A 27,530-nucleotide genomic window follows, 5' to 3' on the forward strand; every position below is an offset into this window, starting at 1 on the left:
ATATTGCCTGAACAGTTTTTACTGTTGCCATCAAAATCAGTTGCTGTCTGGCAACTCTGTAGGGTTTTCACCGCAAGGGAGTCACAAGCCTGTGTCAGAACCCTGGTATTCCTTGACGGTCTCCTGAGCCTTTTAACTTCCAAGATCTGACAAGATTGGGTTAGCCTGGGCTGTCCAGGACTGGGCACCCAAGCAAACGGCAGAGCCATATTCTTAAACACACAGTGGGACTTGATTCTGACTGAGCAAGCGGGGGCTGCATGTTTAAAACACTTCACACACCTAACTGGAACTTCGTCCCAGTTTTAATGTATTTTTATCAGTCGGGTGGAAATTGACAGCAGCGCCATCACCTCAAATGCTGTTGACTTTTCAAAAAAAATTTTGAAGAATGTGTGGGAAGGCATCTTGTTGAAGAGTTTCTGCCTGAAAAGCCGAAGACCTATTACCGTGTTTCCCCCAAAATAAGACAAGGTCTTATATTAAATTTTGCTCCAAAAGATGTGTTGGGGCTTATTTTCAGGGGATGTCTTATTTTCCCCCCCATGATTTTGTGCCCCCCCCCCACCCGCGTGACCGGATCAGCCGCACCAGGGAATTGGTAACTAGGGGTTCTTTCTGGAGTAGGGCTTATATTTCAAGCATCCTCCAAAAATCCCAAAAAATCATGCTAGGGCTTATTTTCGGGGGAGGTCTTATTTTGGGGGAAACAATGTCAACAGCTGGAATCAACGGGCTGTTGTGAGTTTTTCAAGTGGCGTGGCCGCAATCTGGTAGTTTGTGCTCTTAACATTTTACCTGCACGCAAAACATTAGGAGCAGAAACTACCTGATTACGGCTATTCAGCCTGACACACACACACACCCCCCGGCAAAAAAAACCCAGCCCAGCTATTTATTATCAGGGTTGTGCATAACCTCCCTCCCTGACATTTTGTGATTGGCTCCGCCTCCTGCCACAGCCTTTTTTGTGGTTGCGCCCATCACCCTACGTCAGAATTCCAAATGTGCCGGCTGGTTCAGAAAGACTGGGAATCCCTGGTGTAAACACTGCCTGTCTCTCTCCCTGACACTTTGACTGACAAGAGAAGAGGGTCCTTTTTAATGCTTGGCCGGCACATCATTGTGGTGGCAATTTCAACTGTTGAAAGCACACCCCACACTTAATGCTGTCATGGCCCCAACAAAGAAGTATAATATAGGAGAGGACTAGGAATCCCATATTGAAGGTGGAAGGGGGTGAGTTCACAGCAGAGGCAAGAATCAAGTCAGACGACCCTTCCGCACATGCAGAATAATGCACTTTCAGTCCTCTTCCAATGCACTTTGCAGCACGGGATGATCTATCACAACGCCAAGGTACTGCACTCTAGGAATGGTGGATACAGAGCTGGATTTTACTGTGCGGAATAGCAAAATCCACATGCAAACACTTGTGAAAGTGGATTGGAAGTGCATTATTTTGCACGTGCGGAAGGCGCCAGAGACGTCCAGATTCTTTTTTTACTACGTCAGCTTGTTGACCTCCCACCCCTTTTAATAGCTTCTCAGGCTAGAAGCATTCCTTGTGGTCACAAACTCTGTAAGCTTTCAACACGTTGCATTAATAAAACGCTTCCTTTAACGCATCCCAAACCTCCCTGTCAATTTAAATGATTTCTGGCGTTCCGAAACACAAGGAACGTCCTCTCCAGGGTTTCCCATCACCGTTCATCAACTGAGAAACCACCTTTATTATTGCTGGCCACAGAACAGCCCAAGCATACGTGGCATGCTGCAGAGCAACGGGAAAGGCCCTCGGGGCTCTGCTCTAGTGGGAGGATCAGAGGCCTACTTAAGTCTCTCTTCACCGGAGGCCATCAGCATTTGGCCCCAAGCCACGCCCTCTCTGTTTATCTGCAACGCTAGGTCAATAAGACTGTCCAACCGCCTTCAGGCTCTGGTAGGCAAACATGATCAAGAAACAGATTTGCAAGCCCTTCCTGTTCTTCTGGGTTGATCGCTGGGAGGTTAGAAACCCTGCAGTCATCCCAAGACTCCACATAGCAACACGATCTTTCCCTTGCTCCAAGCGTCACCAAAAACAAACCGAGTAACCACCACAGTCACCACTGACTCACAACAAGTTGTGTGTCTAGTGCTCGGTACCTGCGTGGACTGTTAGCAGCTGTGCCTAGCTGCTGCGCCTCCCACTTCGCTCCGAGCGAGCACGGGATGATCTATCACAACGTCAAGGTAGGGCACTCTAGGAACGGCGGATTTATCCACTGCCGCTCCCCGCTGACACACTTCAGATAGCACGACTGAATAGGCTTGGTGGGTTTCAAGAGATCAGACAGAGCATTACAAATATAAGGAAGTTTAATAAATGAATAAAAAGAATGCACGTAGGTCTGTTCCAAGTATTCAGGCTGAGCCGGGGTATAAAGAAAAGGTTTTTAAAAATACCATCCCTTTTCCATACGCTTGGTACTTATCCTATATGATATTTAAGGAGAACAGGCTAGTGTTTCTTGAAGCGGCAGTGAAAGTACCTTAGGACACATTGTTGGCAAGTGAACAAAAATGGGCGGAGGGCTTCCTGTGGGCTTAGGCCTTGGAGAGCCACAGCCAGCCAGTGCTCAGCTAGGAAGACCAATGCTCCGGAACTCCACACAAGGCTGCTTCAGGGGGTCAAACTCCCTGAGCGGCTGCAGCAGAAATAGCTGTGTGGGGTCATGTGCACCAAGCACATGTCAAAGGCACAGATTCTTTAGCTTGAATTAGACAAGAAGTCATTTGTTCTGCATCGATAATACTGCCACCTTTATGATGAAGTATTAAAAGAAGAAGAAGAGTTTGGCTTTATATCCCCCTTTCTCTCCTGTAGGAGACTAAGGGGCTTAAAATCTCCTTTCCCTCCCCCCCCCCCCATGTCAGCAGAAGAACAGTTTCACACCCTAGATTCACACAGACCAGAATTCCCATCCCCCAGTACTCAGGCCACCCCGACACACAACAAACACCCTGTGAGGTAGGTGGGGTGGAGAGAGTTCCGCGGAACTATGACTAGCCCAAGGTCACCCAGCTGGCGTGTGCTGGAGTGCACAAGCTAATCGAGTTCCCCAGATAAGTCTCCACAGCTCAAGTGGCAGAGCAGAGAATCAAACCCGGTTCCTCAGATTAGAGTGCACCTGCTCAACCGCAACACCAAGCAAGGAAAGAGCTGGCAAATGCTCTGTTGTTTTGTTGGCATTTTAAGCCTGAAACAAAAATCCTAGGATTCATCCCAGTGGGTCTGTCAGTCTGGGAGACTCTTTGGAAAACAGTAAAGATCCCAAGTAGCCAAGGGTGACGCTCTGCTGAGATAAGAAGGATTTGGCAATGTGGATTCAGAAACACCCGGAAAGCCAGCTTTCGGGAGTTCTGTAAACTTGGGCACTGAATCACCCTGGGCAGTGCCCACGGTGATGTAAGAACAGGCACTCTGCTCCCTCTGTGCCCACGCCGCAGAGGCTGTGTCAGCGGCAGAGAGCCGTAAAGATAAAGTCTGGACTGGCTGCTCCTTTCCTGAAGTCGTGCAAAAGAGAAGGCTGTGAAGTGATTGGCAGAGACAGTCCCTCCCCCAGAGTGCACTGCTTTCTCCTGGGGCACTCCGCGTGCTTTCTTCACATGAGCAATTCGAAATGTCCTCTTCTGCTTCGCCCCAAGCAAGGAAAGCAGAAAGCAGAGGCTTGGTCCCGGCCCCAGGGCAATGCAGCTGAGATCCGGTAGAGGCCAGGGCTCCATGCGGAAGGGCCCAGAGAACAGAAGCGGCGTTGAGGCCTGGGGGAGTCACGGTGACCTTGCTGCTGCCTCCCAACCCTGCCTGCTCCTTTTACGGTGGGCAGGGCTCCTCCACTGCCGCTAGAAACAGAAAGGCACAGACATTAGAAGTCGTGTGTGTGTGTGTGTGTGTGTGTGTGTGTTCGTGTTCTGACAGAAAGGCAGCTTTGGTTGCCAGGCTCTGCTCTCTCTCTTTTACAGATACTTCATTGGGATCCATGACAGCGGAAATGAGACTGGCACGGGCACAGTGGTTGGCACGAGCAGTGGGGGACCAGCACAGTAGGGGGCTTTGTGTTTGGGCTGGAACAAGGAGGCTCTTAGGGACCTGGCGCCCCCTCCTGCCTGGCCTTTTCAGCTTCAGCCCCTCCCCACCACCACCACGCCAAGTTCCAGGGCAGGCTCCGGCCTTGTCCCCGTTCATTCATCGCTCCGAAAATAAGGAGCAGGATTCCACAGCAGAAGTGTTTCGAGCTGGGGTTGACCTCAGGCACAAACAGCCAATTTGAAGCCGGATTTAGGAGAGGAGGCAGTCGGGAGGGTGGTCGCGCAAGGCAAGGCAACGAGAATTACACGGACTTCGGAGCTAACAAGAAAGCCCAGCTCAATTTCTCAAAGTGCCCGGGGGCCACAGAGGCAGGCTGTCACCAGGTCAGAAAGTTCCCAAAATTACCACCCGGCCTGGATACAGGCTGTCCTGCACCCAAGACCCCAGAAGAAACCACCTGAAATTCAAACTAGCGACCCCATTCATTAGATATTTTCTCGCTTCAAGCTAAAAACTGTAATTGCTTTGTATATGAAGAAGAAGAGTTTGGATTTATACCCCACTTTTCTCTCTTATAAGGAGACTCAAGGTGGCCTACAAGCTCCTTTCCCTTCCTCTCCCCACAACAGACACCTTGTGAGGTAGGTGGGGCTGAGAGAGTTTTGAGAGAACTGTGACTAGCCCAAGGTCACCCAGCAGGAATGCAGGAGTGTGGAAACACACCTGGTTCACCAGACAAGCCTCTGCCACTCAGGTGGAGGAGTGGGGAATCAAACCCGGTTCTCCAGATTAGAATCCACCTGCTCTTAACCACTACACCGCGCTGGCTCTCTATTATCCACGCTACACTCAGAGTCCAGACAACTCTTCCAGCTCAGCAAGGGGCTAGTCTTGTAAGAATGTGCTGTTTGGCCATGGATAGCTTGAAGCATCTGAGACTGACACTCTGAGCAGAAGTGGGCTGGGATACGCCATCAGTTGCCTTCTGAATCACATTCCTGCCTCCACTCATCAGCACAGAGAAAGAGAGAAAGATGGTGCTTTGCCTCAGCTCGCCAACTGGTAGTAAGCAAATCCTGCAAGAGAATGCGGAGCCATCCTAACGCAAATGCCCCTTCCAGGATCTCACTGACTTACGCTTCACAGCCAGCAGAGTGTTTCCATGGCAGCAGGAGACGGACGTCACCACGTACGGGTGGGTCTCTTCCAGCTGCACAGGGCCAGGGTTCTGCATCTCTTCGTCCTTCCTTCCAAGGCGTCCTCTCGCGCTCTTCCCCCAGGTGTACACTTCGCCATCTGCACGAGGGCGGCAGCTGTGGGTGACTCTTATTGGCGGCCATGACCTGGCTACCCAATAAGCCCACCTCGGTTCCCCTCTCCTACTCACCTGCTCCCACGACAACCGTAAAAGCATCGCCGCAGCCCACCATGATGACTTTGATGGCCTGGAGCCCCTCGACCAGGTAGGGCACCCGGCTGGCACGGCAAGGGATGGGGCCCAACTGACCGTGCTGGTTGCTGCCAATGGTATAGCACTGGCCAGAGGCTGCCAGTGAGAAAGGTGAGGAGGCAGGTTAGCCCTGCTGCTCTGCACTAACCAAGAGAATCCCTGGCATCCGTACACGTAACTACAGAGCAGCAAGGATACTGGAGGACAAATACCTGCTGTCTGCCCTGACAATGCGGAACTCCACTTATTCATTCATTCATTCAATTTGTATCCAGCTCTCCCCCATAGGGCTCAGAGCGGCTAACAACCAACAAAACAGAATAACAGAATCAAATATCAAATATGAACAATAAATAAATTGAGGGACCTGAGGGACCGCCTCTCCCCATATTGCCCCGGTAGGCCCCTCCGCTCCTCGGAGGAGGACCTACTCATGATCCCTGGCCCAAAAATGATCAGGTTGGCCTCAACGAGGGGCAGGGCCTTTTCAGCCCTGGTCCCTACCTGGTGGAACAGGCTCCCTAGGGAGATCAGGGCCCTGCGGGACTTAAAGAGTTTCCGCAGGGCCTGCAAGACGGACCTGTTCCGCCAGGCGTTTGGCCAGCCTGGTTAAAACCATGTCATCTGGCCTCCCGTGGGCATAAGGGGGGGGGGGGGGTTAGCCACACGCCATCCACATTTTTAAATGGGTTCTGTTTTTTATGTAATTAATATTTAAATTATGTTTTACTGTATGTTTTAATCTTGTTGTAAACCACCCTGAGCCCTCAGGGGGAGGGCGGTATATAAAACTAATAATAAATATATATATATATATGAACAGCAATAAGTACCCCAAAACCACAGTCCCAGCTCATCAATCATCAAACATCACTAAACACAGCATATCAACAATATTAACATTTCTTAACGGAATAATTTTGGGCACGCAAGTGTCCAGTCCTAAACATCTTTTGCAAAACTGTCAGGTCCAGCTGCAAAGTTTATCAGGCTTTGGCATAAGAGCACGAGGGAAGCCCTGCTGGATCAGACCAAAGGCCCTTCCGGTCCAGAAGAGGAGTTGGTTTTTATACCCTGTAAGGAGTCTCAAAGCAGCATTTAGTTGCCTTCCCTTCCCCTCCCCACAACAGGTACTTTGTGAGGTTGGTGGGGCTGAGAGTGTCCTGGGAGAACTGTGACTAGCCCAAGGTCACGCAGCAGGCTTTATGTGGAGGAGTGGGGAAACAAACTCAGTTCATCAGATTAGAGTCTACTTCTCATGCGAGGAAGTGGGGAATCAAACCTGATTCTCCAGAACAGAGTCTGCTTCTCTTAACCACTACACTGCGCTAGCTCTCAGATGCCCCAGAAAGTCCACAAGAAAAGATATCAAGGTCAAGAATTTCCATTGATATATAATATCAGTGGTTATTCAGAGGTATATTGCTTCTGAACATGGAGGTTCTATTCAGCCACTGTGGCTAATAGCCGCTGATGGACTCCTCCTCCCTCATGGTTTTGTCTAACCCCCTTTTAAAGTCATATAACACAGTGGTCATCATGGGGCAGGGAGTTCTGCAAGTTAATCATGCATTGTGTGAAAGTGTGCCTTCTTTCAAATTGGCAGATCAGTCAACTCAAGCTTTTTTGCTGACTAATCAGCGGAAGTATCTGAGGTACAAAAAAAGATACAGGAAAAGAGGACCTGCTAATTGCTTTTGGGGATGACTGTTATGATCAAACTGGCTAAGAGCTCGGGGAAGGGAAGAGGAGTGACATTTTGATGTGAGATTTCTTATGATATGTTAAGGTATTTAGTGCGTTTTTGATCCTAATTTTTGGACATGGGGCAGGCAAAATGCTTGTCTGGAGCTGTGATTGCTCAGTACGAAACGAACAGCTCTTTGCACATCCTCGGAAGCACTCTTGTTAACCCCCCCTTCTCTTCACAATTCTGGATCCTGCCTCCAACCAGGGGCTCAGGCCAACACTGCCACACAGGCCTCCAGAAGGCGAGTTCCCCGTTCCCACCTGTCACAACTGATGAATGGGACGTTCCAATGTCAGCCCAGACAATGGCCTCCTGGCACAAGGGAGCCGACTGGGCAGGGCTGAAAACGTGGGCTTCCTCCACCTGGTCCGCCACAAGAGGCTCTTCCTGAGGTGAGATCCTGTCCAAGCCCAGCTTGTTGTACCTGGAGAATAGGAGGGAGAGCACATTTCAGGGGTTTACAGAGCCAACATCAGCACAGCGGAGTCACTGGGGCTTTGACCAGTATGGAGAGGCTGAAGAATGTAGGGTTCAACTTGCTCACGCCAGCCAAGTCTTGGGTGGCTCACTCTTTGCACTCACATCCAACACCTACCTTGGTCGCTTGGATGACAAACCAGACGGGACCTGCTACACCAGTCTCCCCCACCTCGGTTCCAGCTAGCTTTTGCCCAGGTCTTCATTCCCCATGCATCACTTGTAAAACTGCCCCTGCCTGCCTTAAACGTAGCGATGGACACCACTGCTGCCATTGGGCACCAAAGCCCACAGCTCATCACCACTGAGGGAATGGGCCTGTCCGCTGATTGGAATTCAGGCAGTTGGACCAGGATAGCACGAGATAGCAGGGTGGCCACTTGGGACTGAGCTTTCTTCAAATATATCCCACTCCCCCAAAAAGGGAATAAAACTCCAGTCTCAAAATTGAACTGGGTACCACAAAGGTTGAGCAGAAACAATGCGAAAATGAATTAAAATAAATCAATTTACCATGTAGCACACTTAAAATGCAAACACAGGCCTTGGATTTCACTTCTAGGTTGAACATAAGAACATAAGAACTAGCCTGCTGGATCAGACCAGAGTCCATCTAGTCCAGCACTCTGCTACTCGGAGTGGCCCACCAGGTGCCTTTGGGAGCTCACAGGACTAAACCACAGGACTAAGGGGTTCTCAGTGTATATTAAATAATACAAATGAATATCCACAAGTTGATGACATGCAAATAGGACTGCAACAGCAGCAAATAAGGCTGAATGTGTTTTGATCCTATGGGCCTTCTTCAGCGGTCACAAATACATATATACATATACACCAAGAACAATTGTTGTTGCACTAACCCAAAACCAATGACGATTGATTCACATTTTATTCTGTGTGGCCAAATGGTGGCATTATTACTGCAGGATCTTGGATCTTGTTCCATGGTGCTCACAGTTTCTCACAACCTGTAGAATGGTAAACTATATCTAATGTTGGCAGTTCATTTCCTTGTAGCGCGTATGTATGAATCAATCGCCAACTTGACAAACAATCCAAAATCCTATGTCACCCTTTGGCCACACAGAATAAAATGTGAATCAGTCGTCATTGGTTAGATAATATAAATTAATATCTGCAAACTGAAGACTTAGAAAGGAGACCACAATCACAGTAAACAAGACCAAATGCATTTTGGCCCTATCAGCGGTCACCAAAACGTAGGTACACATACACATCAAGGACAATTGTTGATTTGATTAGCTAAAAACAGTTGCTGATTATCTAACGTACACTGAGGACCCCTGGAGCAGCAGTGGCGTAGGAGGTTAAGAGCTTGTGTATCTAATCTGGAGGAACCGGGTTTGATTCCCAGCTCTGCCGCCTGAGCTGTGGAGGCTTATCTGGGGAATTCAGATTAGCCTGTACACTCCCACACACGCCAGCTGGGTGACCTTGGGCTAGTCACAGCTTCTCGGAGCTCTCTCAGTCCCACCTACCTCACAGGGTGTTTGTTGTGAGGGGGGAAGGGCAAGGAGATTGTAAGCCCCTTTGAGTCTCCTACAGGAGAGAAAGGGGGGATATAAATCCAAACTCTTCTTAGTCTGAGAGTTTCAGTCCAGAGCCTAAATTCAAGGCCTATGTTTCTAATGTGTATTTTAAACGCCCTGTATTAAAAATTATATATTTTAACTAATTTTTACATTGTTTCCTGCTCAACTTTCATGGTATCTAATTCAAGTTCGCTTCGGTCATGCAACAGAACAAGGAAGGAGTCCCACAGAGCCCTGGTATTAATACCAGAAGGCTGAATTTCTATCCTTGCTCAGGCAAAAGAATAGAATGCCTGCTGTAGTTTACGCTCCCTGAACTGAAGATGCTGAGCTGAAGGACTACCCACCCCGCATTCCCCACCAACAATCCCGGATAGCCTAGCAGGAGACATGGCCCCAGATCTCCTGTGGCAGAACATGGGACCACGTCCCTCGTATCTGACCTGTTGCTTCCACAGGCGAGAATTTGATTCTTTGCCGTCAGGATCATTGAAGAATCAATGCCGCAAAGGACCTTCTGTGCCTCGTGCTCCGTGGGAATGGCCACTTGTTGTGGGGAATTGTGGGACTCCTGTGTCCCCAGCCCCAGGCGTCCTGGCAAAAGGAAAGAAGGTCTTGGCAAGCTGAAAGTTGCTCAGGTGTTTTGGATGAAAGAAGAGCTCCTAAAGACCTCTCGACAGCATGTTGGGCCAGAAGTGTCTGGTCCACAGTCCACCAGAGAGGCTTGCAGGGAGCATAAAACCCACCCTCCTTGAGACGCATGCATACAACACGAGTCGCTCACCGTTCTCCCCTCTGCCCCAGGCAAAGACTTCTCCTTCATTGGAAACAGCCAGGATGTGAGAAGCGCCACAAGCGACCTGCGTGATCTCATAGCCCAGCAGGGCCTCCACAATCTTGGGCTGCGGAGAGAACATGAACAGCTCCTCAGCTCTACTAGCCAGAGCCGTTCTGGATCCCACAAATACCACCCCCTTCCCACTTTCTGTCATCTATGTTTGACCCAGTCAGGGTTAGGGCTTAGGGTTAGGGGACCCATCACCCATGACCACTCATGACCCCTGTTGACTCTTGTTGATCCCTGTGTTTCTTGTGTGCTTGTGAGGCTGTTTCTGGCCTAGTGGCCTCCTTTGCAGGACTGGTGTCTCAGGTAAGTGCCTTAATGTTTCTGTGTGTTTTTCCTTCCTTCCTTCCTTCCTTCCTTCCTTCCTTCCTTCCTTCCTTCCTTCCTTCCTTCCTTCCTTCCTTCCTTCCTTCCTTCCTTCCTTCCTTCCTTCCATCCTTCCTTCCTTCCTTCCTTCCTTCCTTCCTTCCTTCCTTCCTTCCTTCCTTCCTTCCTTCCTTCCTTCCTTCCTTCCTTCCTTCCTTTTCTTTTCCCTTGGAACTGGTGTCCCGGGGGCAGCGGGTTAGGGGTTAGGGTTAGATTTCCCACTTTCTGTCATCCAGGTTGGACCCAGTCATCAGACGGTTAAGGTTGCCAGTGCTGTGTATGGATCTCCTCCAGCGAGAAACACTTCCTATAGCCCCGTATTAACTGATGCGAGTTTGTGTAAGCAGCCAGCTGCCTTCCAACAGAAAAGGAGCTCCACCAACCCCACCCCCAGATCTGCCCCAAACAGACTGCTAAGCCACCACCTCAGAGGCCCATGCTGAGGTCCCTTTAGAAGAAAAACAGTGGATTTTTATACCCTGCTTTTCTCTACCTTTAAAAGTCTCAAAGCAACTCACAATCACCTTCCTTCCCTCCCCACAACAGACACTTTGTAAGGAAGACGGGGCTGAGAGAGTTGGAAGAGAACCGTGACTAGCCCAAGATCACCCAGCAGGCTTCATGTGTAGGAGTGAGGAAACAAACCTGGTCCACCAGTTCAACATCTGCTGCTCATGTGGAAGAACGGGGAATCAAACCGGTTCTCCAGACTACAGTCTGCCACAACCACTATACCATGCTGCAGCCCAGTACCACCCCCCCCCAAAAAAACTGAAAGAAGCCTCTGGTGGAACTGGGCCAAGTTGGAAACAGCAGTCAGGATTTGGATTCCTGGCTTCCAGTCCACAAGCCAGGACTTCTTTCTCACCCCCTGCTCTGTCCTCTCCTCAATATGTAGGTGACAGCAACAGCTGGAAGAGATCAAGGCACCTTCCGCATTTGAAGAAACCCCCAAAACCTGGCCTTCAGGACCTACGGACCTGGATCACGTCCACAAAAGTCTCATGCCCCAAACAGCCGCTGCTCCCACTGCCGAAGGTCAGGACGATTCCTCTGTCTGTGGACGCAAAGGAAAGCAGCTGATGTTTCTCTGCAAGCATAGTCTACTGGCTGCCATTCTTCTTTTGAGCACCCCAACACCTTCAGCACAGACCTCAAGCAAGAACAGGAGCCTAGAGACCCAACAGAACTACTGGGCTAATAACACAGGCCTTGGGATACAAGGGAGTACCTTGCTGGAGGTGAAAGAGCTCCAAGTCGGTCTCGAGAAACTACCTGCAATATCAGACCAACCAGCAAGTAACATGCCTTGGGATGCATAAGAAGCGTGCTTCCACCGCATTCCACAGCTCCCGCAAGCAAGGAGTGGGATCACACACCCAGCAACCTTTTCCAGGCAACGGGCTGCAGCAGAAGCAGCAGAGGACTTACTGGTCCACAGACTCACCTATTCCCAACATCTTGGTGTTCAGTTCACTTTCCCACCAAAAGACCTCATTCTGAAGTCCCCTATCCCAAACTCTGTCTCAGGTGCTGCATGATCAAGGAGATGGGTTGTGTTCTATTTAAAAACAGGACCAAAAAAATCTCTGTTCTAAGGAAAGAGGGTGCTTCCAAATGCTTCCAAGTTTCCTTGCAACAATGAGAACTAAAGGTGTGTGCTCTTTTCAAGGAAGGAATGCTGTATTGTGGTTTTCAGAGCACCAAAATGCCCATTAAATACCGTTCCCCAAAAATAAGACAGGGTCTTATATTAATTTTTGCACCAAAAGATGCATTAGGGCTTATTTTCGGGGGAGGGCTTATTTTAGGGGAAATACGGTACCCTCATAATTCATTAAGGCGGGCTCTGCTTCCCCGTCACATGTGATGCAAGCTGCATCCTCATTGGCAGGGAGCACCCTGCTGGATCACACCATCCTGATTGGTAACTAGCGGTAGGGCTTATTTTTGGAGTAGGGCTTAGATTTTAAGCCTCCTCCAAAAATCCTGAAAAATCATGATAGGGCTTATTTTTGGGGTGGGTCTTATTTTCAGGGAAACACAGTACCAGATTTTATGTGTAATGTTTCGTAAGCCAGTATCAGGAAACAAACAGACCTATTACACTACTGCTACTGGAAAGGATCCGATTCAACGAATGGTTAAAATGCTACTTCAAGAAAGTGTAATTATAAAGTGCACAGTATACAATGAACGTCCACACACTTTACGGGCAAGCAAGAAATAATACTGTGTCACTGACCAAGTGGTCAAGCGGCCGGGAACCAGGAAGGTTATCAGAGACCTGGTCTTTCTCATGCTTTTGAAGATTTAATGATTGTACCTGTATTATTTTTCTGGACCCTTACATTTTTCTTATGTAGTGTATCTAGACATATGCTTGTGATTGTATGTTTCCATGTATGTTACTTCAAATATGGAGTGCTTAGTCGCTAATGTGTGTGGACGTTCGTTGTACATGAACCAGTGTGGTGTAGTGGTTAAGAGCAGGTGCATTCTAATCTGGAGAATCGGGTTTGATTCCCACACTCCTCCCCCACTCCTCCACAGGCTTATCTGGTGAACCAGAGGTGTTTCCGCACGCCTACGTTCCTGCTGGGTGACTTTGGGCTAATCACGGTTCTCTCAGGACTCTCTCAGCCCCACCCACCTCACAGGGTGTCTGTTGTGGGAAGAGGAAGGGAAAGGAGCTTGTAAGCCACCCGGAGTCTCCTTACAGGAGAGAAAGGGGGGATATAAATCCAAACTCTTCTTCTATACTGTGCACTTGTTCGTTTTACGATTCTAGATACAACAGGCACTTTACTAAAGCAGCACTTTCACTGTTTGTTGGATCATATTACTGCCAGGAGGAGGAATGTAGTGGGTCTGTTGATGACCGATACCCTTGCCAGTAGCCAATGGAGACGCAAATGCACAACCCAACTGCACTCCCTGGACAGCTATGCTGGGACTACACCCAGCAGGGGCTCCATCCAACCCTCCCACAGATTGCCCCTCGCCAGTCATACCTGTCAAGCAAGCTGTGAAGAGGTTCCCGCAGGCAACGTGTTTGATGGTCACCCCAGATTGGCCCTCCAGGAAACGGCACACGAGCTGGGGCTGCAGCTGTTCCATGGCTCCAGGGAGCGAGGGCCCTGCAGCTGCACCCATTGGGGGAGGCTGAAAAAGGGGGGAGAGGTTCCCAGCAGAGTCACGTGCGAACGCTCACCCTAGCATGATGACTGCTGAGTTCCAGCTCGGTCTGGCCTCAGTGCCGGGGCTCAGCCACCAAATGTCGGTGTGCCTCGAGCATAAACAGGAAGCACCGTACTGTCTTGGTACGCCAGGGTTTTGTTCTCAAAACCCGGGAATTCACAGGATGGACTCACAGGGCCACAAAGTGTGATCTCAAGCACCTGTGTGCTTAGCTGCCATTTCCCTTTCCCCACCTCTGCCTGCTGGGAAACAAATGGGCCTTCAGCCCCGTGCATTGGCGACATCTGTGCCCTCTCACCTCCCACATGATAAGCCGCCCGGATTTGGTCACGCCTGCCTTCTGGGTCCTGCCAGTGGCCACCTGCACCACTTCCGTGTTCAGCAGAGGCAGGAGGAGAGGCGTGGTGATCCCGCTCCCCCAGGCATAGACTGCGGATGGGGCTAGAGGAACGCTGAGCCTGGCCGACCGGGCTCGAGATCCTGAATCAAAGAGAAAAGCGCTGTTAATGGGGTCCTGGCTGTGCCAAAGCGCAGAACCGGGGTCCCCGACCTTCTGGAGCCGGTGGGCACCTTTGGGATTCCAACACAGCACGGTGAGGGCAGAAACAAAATGGCTGCCACAAAATGGCTGCTGGAGGCGGCGGAGCCAGTCACAAAATCATCGCTGTAGCTTGAACTTCAGTAGTATAGTGTGGATCTTGGCAGCTGCTGCCAAAGCAACTTTTAAAAAAAATTGGACATCCAATCAAATCTCCAATAGTCAGTCAGAAGGTTTGCTGGGCAAAAGCCCTACCTGGCCAGGTGCAATTCCTAGAAACACTTGGCAGGCACCAGGAAAGGTGTTGGTGGGTCCAGTGGCGCCCACGGGCCCCCACATCGGGGATCCTTGGTGTAAAAGGAAACATCTTGTGGGAGGTGGAGGACCTTATGTCTCCAAGATGGGTGCGGCCCCAAGCTAGGTAAGCTGGAGCTATCAGGGCAAGGGTCCCAGCCAGCCTTTCCCATCAAGCACCCCCAGCCTTACCCCGGAGTCTGGCGCTGACAGCTGTTCCTCCAGCCCTCCCGTGAGCCACTGACGGCACCGCGGCTAAGGGTTTCTCAGGCCTGTGGAAAGAACGAACAGGATCTCTCATCATGTAGCAAGAGAGGGAAGGAGGCAGGCCCCACAAAGGGCTAGGCGGAGCCATGGCACTTGCCTTCGCATCCTGACGCTGCCCACATCCGTGTAAAGGTTCAGCAGGGGCCGGACGCAGATGGCCTCCGCCATGATCTCGTTCAGCGGGGGGCGCTTGGAAGGGTCCAGGTTGAGCATGTTGAGGATGAGCTGCCGCAACTCGGGGCTGTAACGGTCTGAGATGGGCGCAAACGTCCCGCTCATGATCTTCAGCACTAAGGCTGGCAGGTTCTGGGCCGGACAGAGAGACGTTCCTTGTTGGAACCCAGTTTTGCTTTTGTTTCATTCCTGCTTGACTTGGCAAGATAGAGACGGTCCAATTAAGATACCGACAGTCCAACTGATCTGTTCAGGATGCAAAACCTCTTTTGGCTTTAGTAGATAGTTTGGAGAAGGAGACTGCTCCATATAACAGAAAAGCCCCTTATAAACTCAAAAAAATGTTGGGATTGACCTTTAAGGCCATATCTGCGAGACCGCCCGCCTCTCCCCTTCCTGTCCTCAAAGGCCCCTCTGATCTGTGGAGGGGAGTTTATTGGTGGTCCTGGGCCCCAAGGATGTCCAGCTAGCATCGACATGGGCCAGGGCTTTTACAGCCCTGCCCTGGGGGAACGCTCTCTCTGAAGACATCCAGGCCTTGTGGAATCTGTCTCAGTTCCACAGGGCCTGCAAAACAGAGTTGTTCCGCCAGGCCTTTTCTGCTGAGTCAGCCGGGCATCCCTTCCTTTAATATCATTCCATGGCCGTCACCTAGGTGTGACACGCACATCTGATCCCCTCTAGGTTGCTTTGTCAAGTTTTAGGCCATCTTGTTATTAACTGGTTTTTCATGTTTACATTTTGTATTGCTTTCATAATTTCATATTTTTGTACATATATAAGCCACCTCGAGCCCCTTGGGAGATGGGGATAGAAGTGTAATAAATAAAAAAATAAAATAAAAAAAATAAATTTTAAGACGGAAATAAAAGTAGAAACAGGGAGAGTTATCAGGATTGCCTCCTTCCCTGTCTTTAAAGGGGCTTTAAAGGGTGCTTGGACAGATTTATGGAGAAGTCGATCTATGGCTACCAATATTGATCCTCCTTGATCTGAGATTGCAAATGCCTTGGAAGAACTCTATAATTCCCGAAGCCTAAAGAAAGCCCAAAATATTCTGAGAGACCCGTCTCATCCAGCACACTCTCTTTTTGAACTGTTACCATCCGGCAGACGATACAGGTCTATCAAAACTAGGACAAAGAGGCTTAGAGACAGCTTCTACTCTAGAGCTGTGGCTATGCTAAACTCCGTGGCTTCGTGTTGATGTGTTTGGGGCTGTGTAGGGATGGGTGGAGGAAGGGGAAAGTGAGGATGGGGTATGAGTCTGAAATTGTGTGCATCGAGGAATGCTGCTGTAAATTTTGTTGGGCGTGCACAATGACAATAAAATGCTTATGCTTAGCAGACCAGGTGCTCAGGAGAAGCAGCAGCAGCAGGCCATTGCTTTCACATCCTGCTTGTGAGCTCCCAAAGGCACCTGGTGGGCCACTGTGAGTAGCAGAGTGCTGGACTAGATGGACACTGGCCTGATCCAGCAGGCTCATTCTTACGTTCTTATGTTCTTACTGGACCCAGTCCACAATCAGGTCAGGGGAAGATGGGGCAGAATACTACTGCCAACCTGCCCTCATACAGAGAAGCGCTATGAGCCCTGCATGAGCCAGGCAAGCTGAATGAGGGGATGGGTTTTAGCTAATTTTTTTTAAAGGGGGAGGGGAGGATGGAAGGAAACTGACGAACCCAGAGCAAGCAACAAGAACTACCTCATGCAGTTTACTTGGCATTTTCCACCATTCCCCCAAATGTATTTATTTATGAAAATTACTTTTAACCCCACTTTTTTCCAAAAGGACTCAGGGTGGGCTACAGTGTTATGTAAAACCATTCCAAAAACAGAGGTTAGAACAATCACAACAATATCACGGTCCATTAGCATACAGCAAAGACCCATTTCTCCATCTTGAACCTAAAAGATTCCCTCCCCTCCGTTGCATGCCACCCCTCCCTCCCCTCCCCCTCCCTCCGCTAGGGTGGGTGGGCCAGGTCCAGATGCCGGGTCCCCTCCCCTCCCTTGCATGCCCCCCTCCCTCCCCTCCCTTGCATGCCACCCCTCCCTCCATTTTAATTAACCTTTAAAGAAAATGAGACACACAATGATTCTGTAGACCTCAGCACAACAGTTCAGTCAGTTCACAGGGTACTATGAAATAAAAGTCAGAATTCAGAATGCTCAAGTACATATAGACCATCCCAGTAATTCAAGTTTGCATGGTCTCTGGGGACCCCCATCCCCCTCAGAGCTGCTAGGGCCTTGCTGACAATCCTCAGCTGGCCACCGTCAAGGGCAGACTGCATGGACCTTTGGTCTAAGACCGAGTCAGCAGTCAGGATTCTCATGGGCAGCAGTTCAGACAGCCTGCTGGGTCAACCTGCTCCGCTTCCCGACTCCTTACCGCAGCTTCAAAGGCCCTCTTCAAACTGGCAAGTTCATACAGCACACAGCCCAGGGCCCAGATGTCACTCTTCTGGTTGTACGGCTTGCCCTCACACAGCTCTGGAGAGATGTAGCAGGGGGTGCCCACTACCTAGGGCAATCAGAATAGGCATATTAGAACACAGGTGGGTGCAAAACACAGTGAGAGCCAGCCTGGAGAAATGGTTAAGAGCAGGTGCACTCTAATCTGGAGAAGCAGGTTTGATTCCCCACTCTGCCGCCTGAGTTATGGAGGCTTATCTGGGAAATTCAGATTAGCTTGTGCACTCCAACACACGCCAGCTGGGTGACCTTGGGCTAGTCACAGTTCTTCAGAGCTCTTTCAGCCCCACCTACCTCACAGGATGTTTGTTGTGAGGGGGGGAAGGGAAAGGAGTTTGTAAGCCCCTTTGAGTCTCCTTAAAGGAGAGAAAGTGGGGATATAAATCCAACTCTTCTTCTAATCTGGAGAGCCAGGTTGGATTGATTCCCCACTCCTCTTTATTAAGAGGATCTTGGGCCAGTCATAGTCCTCTCAGAACTCTCTCAGCCCACATAAAGGCAGGCAACGGCAAACCGTCTCAGAACACCTCTTGCTTTGAAAATCCTATGAGGTCCCCCCACGTCAGCTGTGGTTGATGGCATTTACCATCACTGCTACCACTACAAAACACGGAACAGGAAGGAGCCAAGGACACTCAAGTCCAAGCCACTATCCAAACGCGAGACTGGCTTTTCCAAGAGATTACCCCCACCCCCAATAATCCAGACCTTAGAATCTACAAGCAGAGAGGCATTCCTGCTGCAGAAGGGAGTTTCCAGAGCAAAGAGTTCCAGATAATTTAAGGAACATGATCAGGGAAAAACCCAAATTGCTCGTCCAATGGGAAGATTCTGCTGACTCATCTCAACTACGGTCTCCACTCAGATGGGGCAAAATCCATCCTAAATCATCCGAGGGTGCCTCCCTTGGAGGTAAGGAAGCAACACATCAGTGGCAGGTCATGGGGCTCTCATGCAAGAAGGGGAAATGGAAGCCTGCCCCACACAACCACTGCTGCTCATTACACCTACCACCTTGGGAGGTCACAACAGGAGCTCCAGATGTACCAGACAACAAAGGTTTCTCAGAACCCTCTCCAAAGGATAGGGAAATAGTGGCCCACTGACCTGAACAGTACTGAGACAGGAAAGCTCCAAATTTAGGGAAGCCCTGGAACAGGCAAGTGCATTCTGAGATTCCCTTGCTGCCAGCTGCCATTCCAAGGGCAGCACTCTGTTTACACTTTTAAATTAAAAAAAAAATAACAAAGTGCGCAATCTTATACAATACCTAAGTTATAAAAGACACGTGTTATGTTGTTAAAGTAGCGGATTGATTGCAACCAGTTCGAGTGGCAGAAAAGGCCCACCGTGTAGGCTTTGCTTTTGCTACAAAGGATCTTGGAAATGCCGAAGTCGCCGATCTTGACGATCATGTGGTGCTTGTCCAGTAGGATGTTCTGGGTCTTGAGGTCGCGGTGGAGGATCTGCTTGGTGTGGACGTGATGCAGAGCTAGCAAGATCTGCACGAAGAAGTGCAGTATGGTCTCCTCGTCCAGGAGGGAGCTGCCACGTTTGTGGATAAATTCTGCCAAGGTACCACCTGGAGGGGCAGGTAGAAGGGGAGAGGGTTGGGAGAGAGAAGCAGTCCTGATTTGTCCTGCATCAAAGCAACCATGGAATGAGCAACAAGGTCTGTTGGCAAAAGCTCCAGATGTCTAAGAGCGGAGTTGCCTGGTAGGCAAAAGTCCAGTTGGTTGTAAGAACCCAAGAAGAAGTGGGGTTGGGATTCACATCTTGTCTTTCTTTCCTGTAAGAAGACTCAAGGCAACTTACAAACTGCTTTCTGTATTGTCGAAGTCTTTCACGGCCAGAATCACTGGGGTGCAGTGTGGTTTCCTGAGGATCTCTGAAGATGCCAGCCGCAGATGCAGACGAAACGTCAGGAGAGAATGCTGCTAGAACACGGCCATACAGCCTGGAAACCACACAGCATCCCAGAAACTCCTTTCTCTTCCTCTGACCACAACAGACACCTTGTGAAGTAGGTGGGGCTGAGAGAGTTCCAAAGAACTGTGACTAGTCCAAGGCCACTCAGCAGGCTTTGTGTGTAGATGCGGAAAAGAAATCCAGTTCACTAGATAAGAACCCACCGCTAAAACCCACAGTATTGACCCAGTGCTTGCACAAGGAACTACCTTTACTTTTAATCTACAGCATTAGATAATGATAACCTGTAGACCAGGGGTCCCCAAACTTTTTAAACAGGGGGCCAGTTCACTGTCCCTCAGACTGTTGGAGGGCCGGACTAAAAAAAACTATGAACAAATTCCTATGCACAAATGATTGTAAAATGTTTGATTTCACCTTTCAGCCTTTCTGTCATGGTCTATTTTTAGAACAGTGACCAAAGTATGTCAAGTACAGGGTGGGCTCCAAATATTGTTGGGGAGGCTGTGGAATACCTTCCCCTGTAAAAAAAAAAGCAGAACTTTCCCAATGAAGCATTCCATCTAACCCAGGATCAGGTATCTTCCTGGGTTCTTTCCTATCCTAGCAGCCAGCGAGCGATTAGCCAGCCTGGCTGCGATGCCAACCCTGGGATTAGTGGAACAGAAAGCCGTGAAACAACACATGGAGTAGCCCGTGAGAGGAAGAGGCGAGGAGCAGGCGTTGCCACATGTAAGGTTTCCAACTCTGGGTCAGAAAATGCATGGAGATTTGGGGGTGCCATCATGTAACTGCAATCAACGGCCGTTGGGGCCAGTTCCTCCTCTCCCTCAAGCCCCCACTGCAAATGAATGGAGCCATCACTGCCATGCCTGGCGGGCCGGATAAATGCCTTCAGGGGGCCACATTCGGCCCCCGGGCCGTAGTTTGGGGACCCCTGCTGTAGACATAAACAACATACTTGTAAGGATTTGTTCACTGCTCAAGTGTGAATAATTTTGACAACAATAAATATGGTCTAATGTGCTCAATTATAGTAGAGTTCAGTGTTTTCTGTGTTATAATCTTTAACAATATATAAATATCCAGGTAGCTTTATGAAGTGTGACTGTATGGGAGTGTATCAGTCCAAATAATACACCTTTGTTTACTTTGTTTACCTCATTTTCTACCTTTGTAGGCGCAGAAGGCATATAAAGGATATACTTTGTTATATGCAAAGGTTTTCTTCTTGCCCCCCATTACTTTCTTTCTGTAATGGGGAGTTGGCAACCATAATTTTCTTGTCTTTTAATGTTGTACACCACCCAGAGCCCCTTGGGGATGGGGCGGTATATAAGCTTAAAAAATAAATAAATAAATAAATAAATAAATAAATAAATAAATAAATAAATAAATAATGCAGTTGAGCAAAGAAAAGATGCAGGCCTGAAAGTCTATTCTCTTTCTGTTACTAGGCAAGCTTGATAGTTTAAGCAGAGTGCCCTTTGTCCAGAGTTATACAAAATGTGCAAATTCAACTGTTTTAAGGTCTTAGATGCCTTGAATTTGCCCTTCTTCTGGAGACAGAAGAAAGAAACATGAAAATGTTTAGGCTCTTTTCCTAGGAAGAAGGACAACAAAAGGCAATAGAGATAGGAAAGAAACAGGTCCTAGTTCATCTTGCGTCAAAGGATCAGATGCTCCCATCTTCCAATAAGGGTCTTAGAATACTCAAATGTTTTAGGAAAAGGGAAAATCTCCACCTTTCTTTATGACTGATTGATGATGATGAACTTTGGGGTGTATTCTTTTTACTGCTATTCTGATGTAACCTATAAAAGTAAGAACACACTGTCATCTTGTGTGGTTCTCCTGATTCTGTTTGCCCGGTTGTTGGCGTGAATAAAATATTAAATTTTATTCCTTTGTTGGATTAAGCTTTTTGGCTTAAATATTTTGAACCCGTTACCCTGCTGTAACACCTTAACCTTTTTTTCCCTTGCCTCCCACATCGAAAAAAATTAAAATACCTGTGTTAAGCCAGCACAGACAGCTGTGAACCAGGGACATTTTCAATTTTCCTTGTAGTATACAAAGGCATTTATATTTCTAAATTTTGTGAATATGCAAACAGTGCCATTTTAAAGTGTTAAGTTATGAGCAATGCACTTCATGCTCTTATAGCAATAATCTACAATATCTTTAGGTCTTAATGGAAAGCAGGTATTTCAAAATTCGGTTGTTTGTCTTTTAACAGGAATTCCCCCCCTTGTACCTACAAAATTTCCAGAAATGTTATTTTTTGACCCATCCCGAATGGCACTGGTGGAAAGCATCTGGCCATAAAAGGGTTAACACCCTCAGTTGCTGGCAGAGAGACAGTCTTTCTCCAGAGCGAACAAGCTGAACCTGTTCTGCAGGGGGAATCTGCCTCCAGGCCTTGGTGGTCTGGGGAAACTCTTGCAAACCCAGCAGTACCCCAAATATGCTTGTCTTTCCAAACCACTTGGAGGCCAGCAAGTTCCAACTCTTCCTTATGTAGCAGCGAAAGCCAGAACCACCAGGCAGCTGCAGTCAAAGACAGAAGGGAAACTACTGTTAAGGAAGGAGAAAAAGCTCAACCTGAAAGTGACCCTGCTGCACCCACAGGGCGCTGTGAACAATGGCATTCTTTCCTGTTGCAAGGAGCCCAGGTGTTGCTAGGAAGCAGCTCAAGCTGGGAAGGTCTTTTGAAGTGAAATGGTTGGGGGAGCAGACAGAGAAGGAAGTGGGAGAGTCAGCGGGTGGCAGCTCTTGATAAACTCAGACCTCGCAGCCACGGGATGGGGCACTGGTTAGCACAGATCAGGAACAGATAATATTCATGCCTGCAAACATCCACAGCATTCTGGGAAGCCCCAAGGGGCCACAGGGGAAAGGTGATACACATCACAAAAAGAACCTAAGTGGCTTGCAGCACTGGTAAACTCAGTCAACTGCTGACCAAGGGATCACTGGTTGCAGAAAGATAAACCCACTGGTGTTCTGCAGAGCAAAAATTATGCTACTCTCCTGCTTCCTTGGCTTTCTGACAGACTGCTGATGTGTGATAATCCTCACCACCCAGTGGGGAAAATATTGCTAGCCCTCAAGGCCATGCTGAAAGCTGTATTTGTACCTTGTTATAAGGAAATGCTCCCACCATCAAAACACTTGGCATGTTTGTCTTTTGACGGACAAAAAGCAAAGAGAGAAAACGGGCAAAGACCTATGAAAACCCGATAGCCAGAGAAGCATTTTCAGTGTTGCCAAAGGCCTACAGATGCCTTTCTCCTGGACCAAGACTAAGTAAGCAAACTAGACAGCCTCTTTTATGCAAGGCACGGCATTCTAGCATCCTCGTCTCATCTACCTCCTTCCCTTTCCTTGTGTCTTCTCTTACACTGATTTTCGAATGAAGGCAGGGACCACATCAGACTACATGGTCCATGCAAAGACCTAGCCTAGAAGAATATTAAAAATGATCATCGTTGTCATCATTCGAATACACAGTTCAAAGTATGCACGGAATCAGATGGCAAAAGGTGCCTTCCTGTCACTCCTCATCTATCTTAGAGATTAAACAGGTTGGAAGTCATTAACGTACAGGAGGTTTCCTTCACCAAGGGCAAACAGCCTCACCTGGGGCATACTCCATGGCAATCATGAGGGCTTTGTCCTCCAGGAAATTCTCATAGTACTCAATGACATGTGGGTGATGGAGCAGCTTCAGCACCTGGCATTCGTTCTGCGCTGCCAGTCGCTCATCCTTGGTCATCTGCTCCACCGGAATCTGCTTCAGGATCACCAGCTTCTGGTCTATTTTGCGCCGGCAGAGGTGTACAATCCTGTGGGGTGGACATGAGAAGCAGATCAATGGCTCCTGAACCCACGAAACCGCTTCTCATCGAGTCAGGCCATTGGCCCATCCAGATCTTTCCTGGTTCCAAGATCCTTTAACAAGAAACTGAATTTGAGATTGTCTATGTCAAATCTCAGTTTGCAAGACCTGAGCAAATGATAGAACATTTTAGAGAACATTGATTCATAAGGCTGCCATCAATTGACCCATCAATTGATAGTGCTTAAAACACACATAACCATTACGGTGCCAAAAGACTCCAGTTTCTGATTTGATACATTTACTCGTTCATATTGATGGTTATTTCACAAAACTGAAACTTTTCAGATTCTATAAACAGAGCAAGATCTGACCTACGCATACCCTGTTACCCCTAATATAAGACATCCCCGAAAAATAAGACATAGTAGAGGTTTTGCTGAAGTGCGAAATATAAGGCATCCCCTGAAAGTAAGACATAGCAAAGTTTTTGTTTGGAAGCATGCCCGACGAACAGAACACCAGAAAAATAAGACATCCCCTGAAAATAAGACATAGTGCATCTTTGGGAGCAAAAATTGATATAAGACACCGTCTTATATTCGGGGAAACATGGTATTTGTTTTGACTTGTCAGCAAAAACTGGATAAATGTGCGCAGGGTTGATTTTATATCCCAGTAGAAATGAATTCTGCATTAGGAGAAAAACCAAATCAAGTGCAGTTAGATTGTTACATTCAAATAAATGCAAATTTTAATGTGGAAATTAATTTTATTGGAATAATTTCTGTAAAATCTTAAACAATATGTACCTTCTTTACCTGTTTAAATTTAAGAGTGGAAAAACTAAAGGCACTGAAAAGTGTTGATGTACTAGTTAGTTGCAATATAGTCAAAGGACTGTTTGTGATATGGCATGGAATGGATGTCTTTCATCTATTTCAGCAGAATTTATCTCACACAGAATTCACCGGCACACTTCATCACTTGCTATTACAACATTTTTTCCACCATGTGAAAGGAATCAAAGAAATAAGAATTTTAGCTTTGGTGTTTTAAATTGATCTGCACATTTAAACAGATGAATTCATGAGCATTTTAATTTGGATTGTTATATCTATTTGTGGTTTTATGCTCCCTCCCCTCATTTACAAATAAATAATACCTGCATGTTCTTTCACACAACTAGTAGGTGCAATCACCTGAAAAAAACACTAATTACATCTGTGAAATGGATGTCACCTATACTTCAATAATGTAATTTTGCCATGACACCCAATCATTATTAATTTTATGAAACAGAAGTGAAAATGGGACGCTGTGTGGTTTCCGGGCTGTATGGCCGTGTTCTAGCAGCATTCTCTCCTGACGTTTCGCCTGCCTCTGTGGCTGGCATCTTCAGAGGATTCTCTGGCATCTTCAGATCCTCTGAAGATGCCAGCCACAGATGCAGGAGAAACATCAGGAGAGAATGCTGCTAGAACACGGCCATACAGCCCAGAAACCGCACAGCACCCCAGTGATTCCGGCCGTGAAAGCCTTCGACAAGAAGTGAAAATGCTTCTGCTGAGGCAAAAAAATTAAGCACCAAACTTTTCCCAGCAATTTCCTGTTCCACATCTCTGTTAACAAGGGGAAAAAAGAAAAGCCAGTTTTAAAGTGAATGTGTGGTCTGAACAATGTGGGTTTTACAAGCCAAATTGCATTTTGCTGAAGCCAGGCTGAAGCCAGCCATAAGTGTGCCTTGAAGAAACAGAATTACACTGTCATTCTAGGAAAGCCGACTCGAAAGGAAGCTCCACTATGTCCAGTGGAGTTTATTCCCAAGAAAAGTTGCACAGAAGTCTCCACGTGGGACGAAAGACCCTCTGAACTCTGTGGAGCACGTTTCCAAGGATGCCTGCAGGGTTATTGGGAGCAAACTCCACCCGTCAAAAAAAGGCCCCATCTTTTGCTTCGGAGCCAATGTGGTGTGTTGTCAAGGTAAGGACCAGGACCTGGGAAACCCAGGTTCAAATCCCCACTTGACCCATGGAAGCTTGCTGGGGGACCTTGGGCCAGTCACACCCTCTCAGCCCTGACCCTGGGTAGTATTTGGATGGGAAGCCCCCAATGAATCCCAGTGGCATGCTGCAGAGACAGGGCACGGCAAAGCTCCTCCGTCTCTTGCCTTAAAAACCCTACAGGGTCGCCTAAGTCTGCCGTAACTTGACCGCCAATAATAGCAACTAGATGTGACACATGCAAATTAAATGCAAATTTGCGTACGGTTTTTTAAACCCCGGTTTAAGACACGGAGATGTTCTCACCCGAACGCCCCTCTCCCCACCACCCGAATACGTTCATATTTCTCCATCAGGCTTTGCTGTCCTCGAGTAGGCCGCGACCACGGGAGTCCCGCGTCGCCTTGGAGACGCTTCCGGTATAGGCTACGGTGGCCGGCAAGAGTCAATTCTCGCCCGTGCCCAGGTCGCTTTTAGGTGGCGTTTAATGAGTTGATTTTCGGTTTCCAGGGGTGACTTGTAACGTCGTTTAAAAAATGCCCACAAGAAATCCAGAAAAAAGCGCCACAGTGCCGAAAAACGAGCTTATTTAAAGCACATTTTGCATGCACTCTGCCACAGCTAGTCGCTGTTGCTTCCATTGTTCCTCGAAAGCATCCGGAACGGGATACTATACTTACCCAATTTAAAACTAAGTTGAAATGATTAATGCATGCTTGAAACAGAGACAATAATAATAAATGCACAAAATAGCAACATTTGTAGGGGAAAAGGGGAAGGAAGGAAGGTCATTGAAACAGGACAATAATTGTCATAATATATACCAAGGACTGAGATTGGGGGCTCAAGCATCACAAAACCACCAATAAATACCAGAGCGACATGTCAAGCAGCTAAATTGTTTAATTTTAAACCTTCTTTCTCCCTTCTGCCCTGGAGGTGACTGAAAGCAACATGACTAATTGGTGTCAAGCAGCAGAATAAAACAAGCTTATTTAAAAAGTGCCAAAGTGAAACAGACATATCTGGCAACAAAACGGCAGCAATAACAATATTTCTCAACCTCAGCGCAACGTGCAACAGCAACCATACATTTTAAAATTAGTTACTGCTAATATAGCCGGAAGATACGAGAACGAATCAGTTTTTCTAACAGATGTCAGGTAAAAAGACAGGTAAAAACTTGAGGGTTAGGTGACTTAGAGGTCAAGAAACAAGTAAGAAAGAGCATCGGCCCCTTCCGCACACGCAAAATAATGCGTTTTCAAACCACTTTCACAACTGTTTGCAAGTGGATTTTGCTATTCCGCACAGCTTCAAAGAGCACTGAAAGCAGTTTGAAAGTGCATTATTCTGCATGTGCGGAATGAGCCATAGTCTCTAAAATGAGAAGTGAAGTTCACACTCCCATCATTTCAGAGATGAAATGGACCATCAGAATGTGCATTACTTTTTACCTCATTAATTTGCATTATTTCTTTAGGAAAACATCTCATTCAATCCCCTTGTCCTCAGCCTGCAAAAAATTACAGATGCAGTTTTGGGTTTACATTAGCACTTTTTGAAGTGACGCTAGAAACAAGGAAGAGGCCTTGTCAAAAAGAGAGGGTCACATCACAGTGTAGGCTTGACACTTGTTCACGTCACATTTTTGGTACCAAACACATGAAGTATCAGTCCAGTTTAATTTTGTAAGAAAAACATGGAAGTATTTGCAATTAATAAAAATTGTGGGGAAAGCAACATTTGCGATGCATTTTGAAGCAAGGGAATTAAACTGTACCAGTGTGACACCCTGTGGCACTTGAGGCCTGGCTATGGCATTGGCATAGAAGCAGCGAGTGTTTGTTTGTAGCACAGAATCATTACAGGTGGTGGCACACTGTGTTCAAAATGTAGATTTCGTGGCTAACAGCAGTTAATGGTGTTAGGCAGATTGTGGGTTTATTTACCTCAATCTTTTTAAAAAGCCTCTGCAGCCTAAACAGGAGTAACTCGCTTTCTCAAACACGAATAATGATACCCGCAATGAAATGAAAGAAGCTCAATTTTATTTTATTAATCTTATTTCTTGTATTATTTTATGTTTATTTAGCCATGTTTGCTTAGGTAGTTTAGTTAGGTTTTTATTCCTTAAGGTCCCCATCGTGTACATGACTGTTGGAGGCATTCAGGCTTGATTTATGAAGCTACACTCCCTCCCTCCCCCCCCCCCACTTTAAAGTTCCTGCAGTTGGGACATAAAAGACTCATGAAAAGGGTGCTGGACTTGTGACTGTTTTTACCAAC

The 27,530-nt window shown here is 47.7% G+C and overlaps 1 protein-coding gene across 3 annotated transcripts; it reads right to left on the minus strand.

Moving 5' to 3' along the window:
* Nucleotides 1–3,057: 3,057 nt before the first annotated feature.
* NEK8 (NIMA related kinase 8) lies at nucleotides 3,058–25,645 on the minus strand. 3 transcript variants are annotated; one of them, XM_048519495.1, is made up of 15 exons: nucleotides 25,548–25,645; nucleotides 23,040–23,245; nucleotides 18,818–19,050; nucleotides 17,386–17,517; nucleotides 14,913–15,121; nucleotides 14,741–14,820; nucleotides 14,015–14,196; nucleotides 13,530–13,680; nucleotides 11,496–11,572; nucleotides 10,090–10,207; nucleotides 9,749–9,899; nucleotides 7,533–7,696; nucleotides 5,460–5,618; nucleotides 5,210–5,368; nucleotides 3,058–3,885 (listed from the first exon to the last, which is right to left on the minus strand). In XM_048519495.1, the coding sequence occupies exons 1-15, from the start codon at nucleotides 25,592–25,594 to the stop codon at nucleotides 3,857–3,859; spliced, it is 2,097 nt and encodes a 698-aa protein (XP_048375452.1). In that variant the 5' UTR covers nucleotides 25,595–25,645; the 3' UTR covers nucleotides 3,058–3,856. The 3 variants fall into 3 exon arrangements, with proteins under 3 accessions (XP_048375452.1, XP_048375453.1, XP_048375454.1); XM_048519496.1 differs by having other exon boundaries at nucleotides 5,210–5,385; XM_048519497.1 differs by having other exon boundaries at nucleotides 25,507–25,638.
* Nucleotides 25,646–27,530: the final 1,885 nt, after the last annotated feature.

The sequence above is a fragment of the Sphaerodactylus townsendi genome, linkage group LG16 (genome assembly GCF_021028975.2).
Source record: "Sphaerodactylus townsendi isolate TG3544 linkage group LG16, MPM_Stown_v2.3, whole genome shotgun sequence".
Classification (NCBI taxonomy): domain Eukaryota; kingdom Metazoa; phylum Chordata; class Lepidosauria; order Squamata; family Sphaerodactylidae; genus Sphaerodactylus; species Sphaerodactylus townsendi.

Bases quoted from the DNA above. Each gene is read 5' to 3' on its own strand.
- NEK8 (XM_048519495.1), bottom strand. From the start codon at position 25,594: ATGGAGAAATATGAACGTATTCGGGTGGTGGGGAGAGGGGCGTTCGG. The intron at 15,122-17,385 runs GTAAGGAGTCGG...TGTCCGGCCCAG, and splicing joins AGAGGGCCTTTGAAGCTGCG to AACCTGCCAGCCTTAGTGCT. The intron at 14,821-14,912 runs GCAAGTGCCATG...TTCTTTCCACAG, and splicing joins GGCAGCGTCAGGATGCGAAG to GCCTGAGAAACCCTTAGCCG.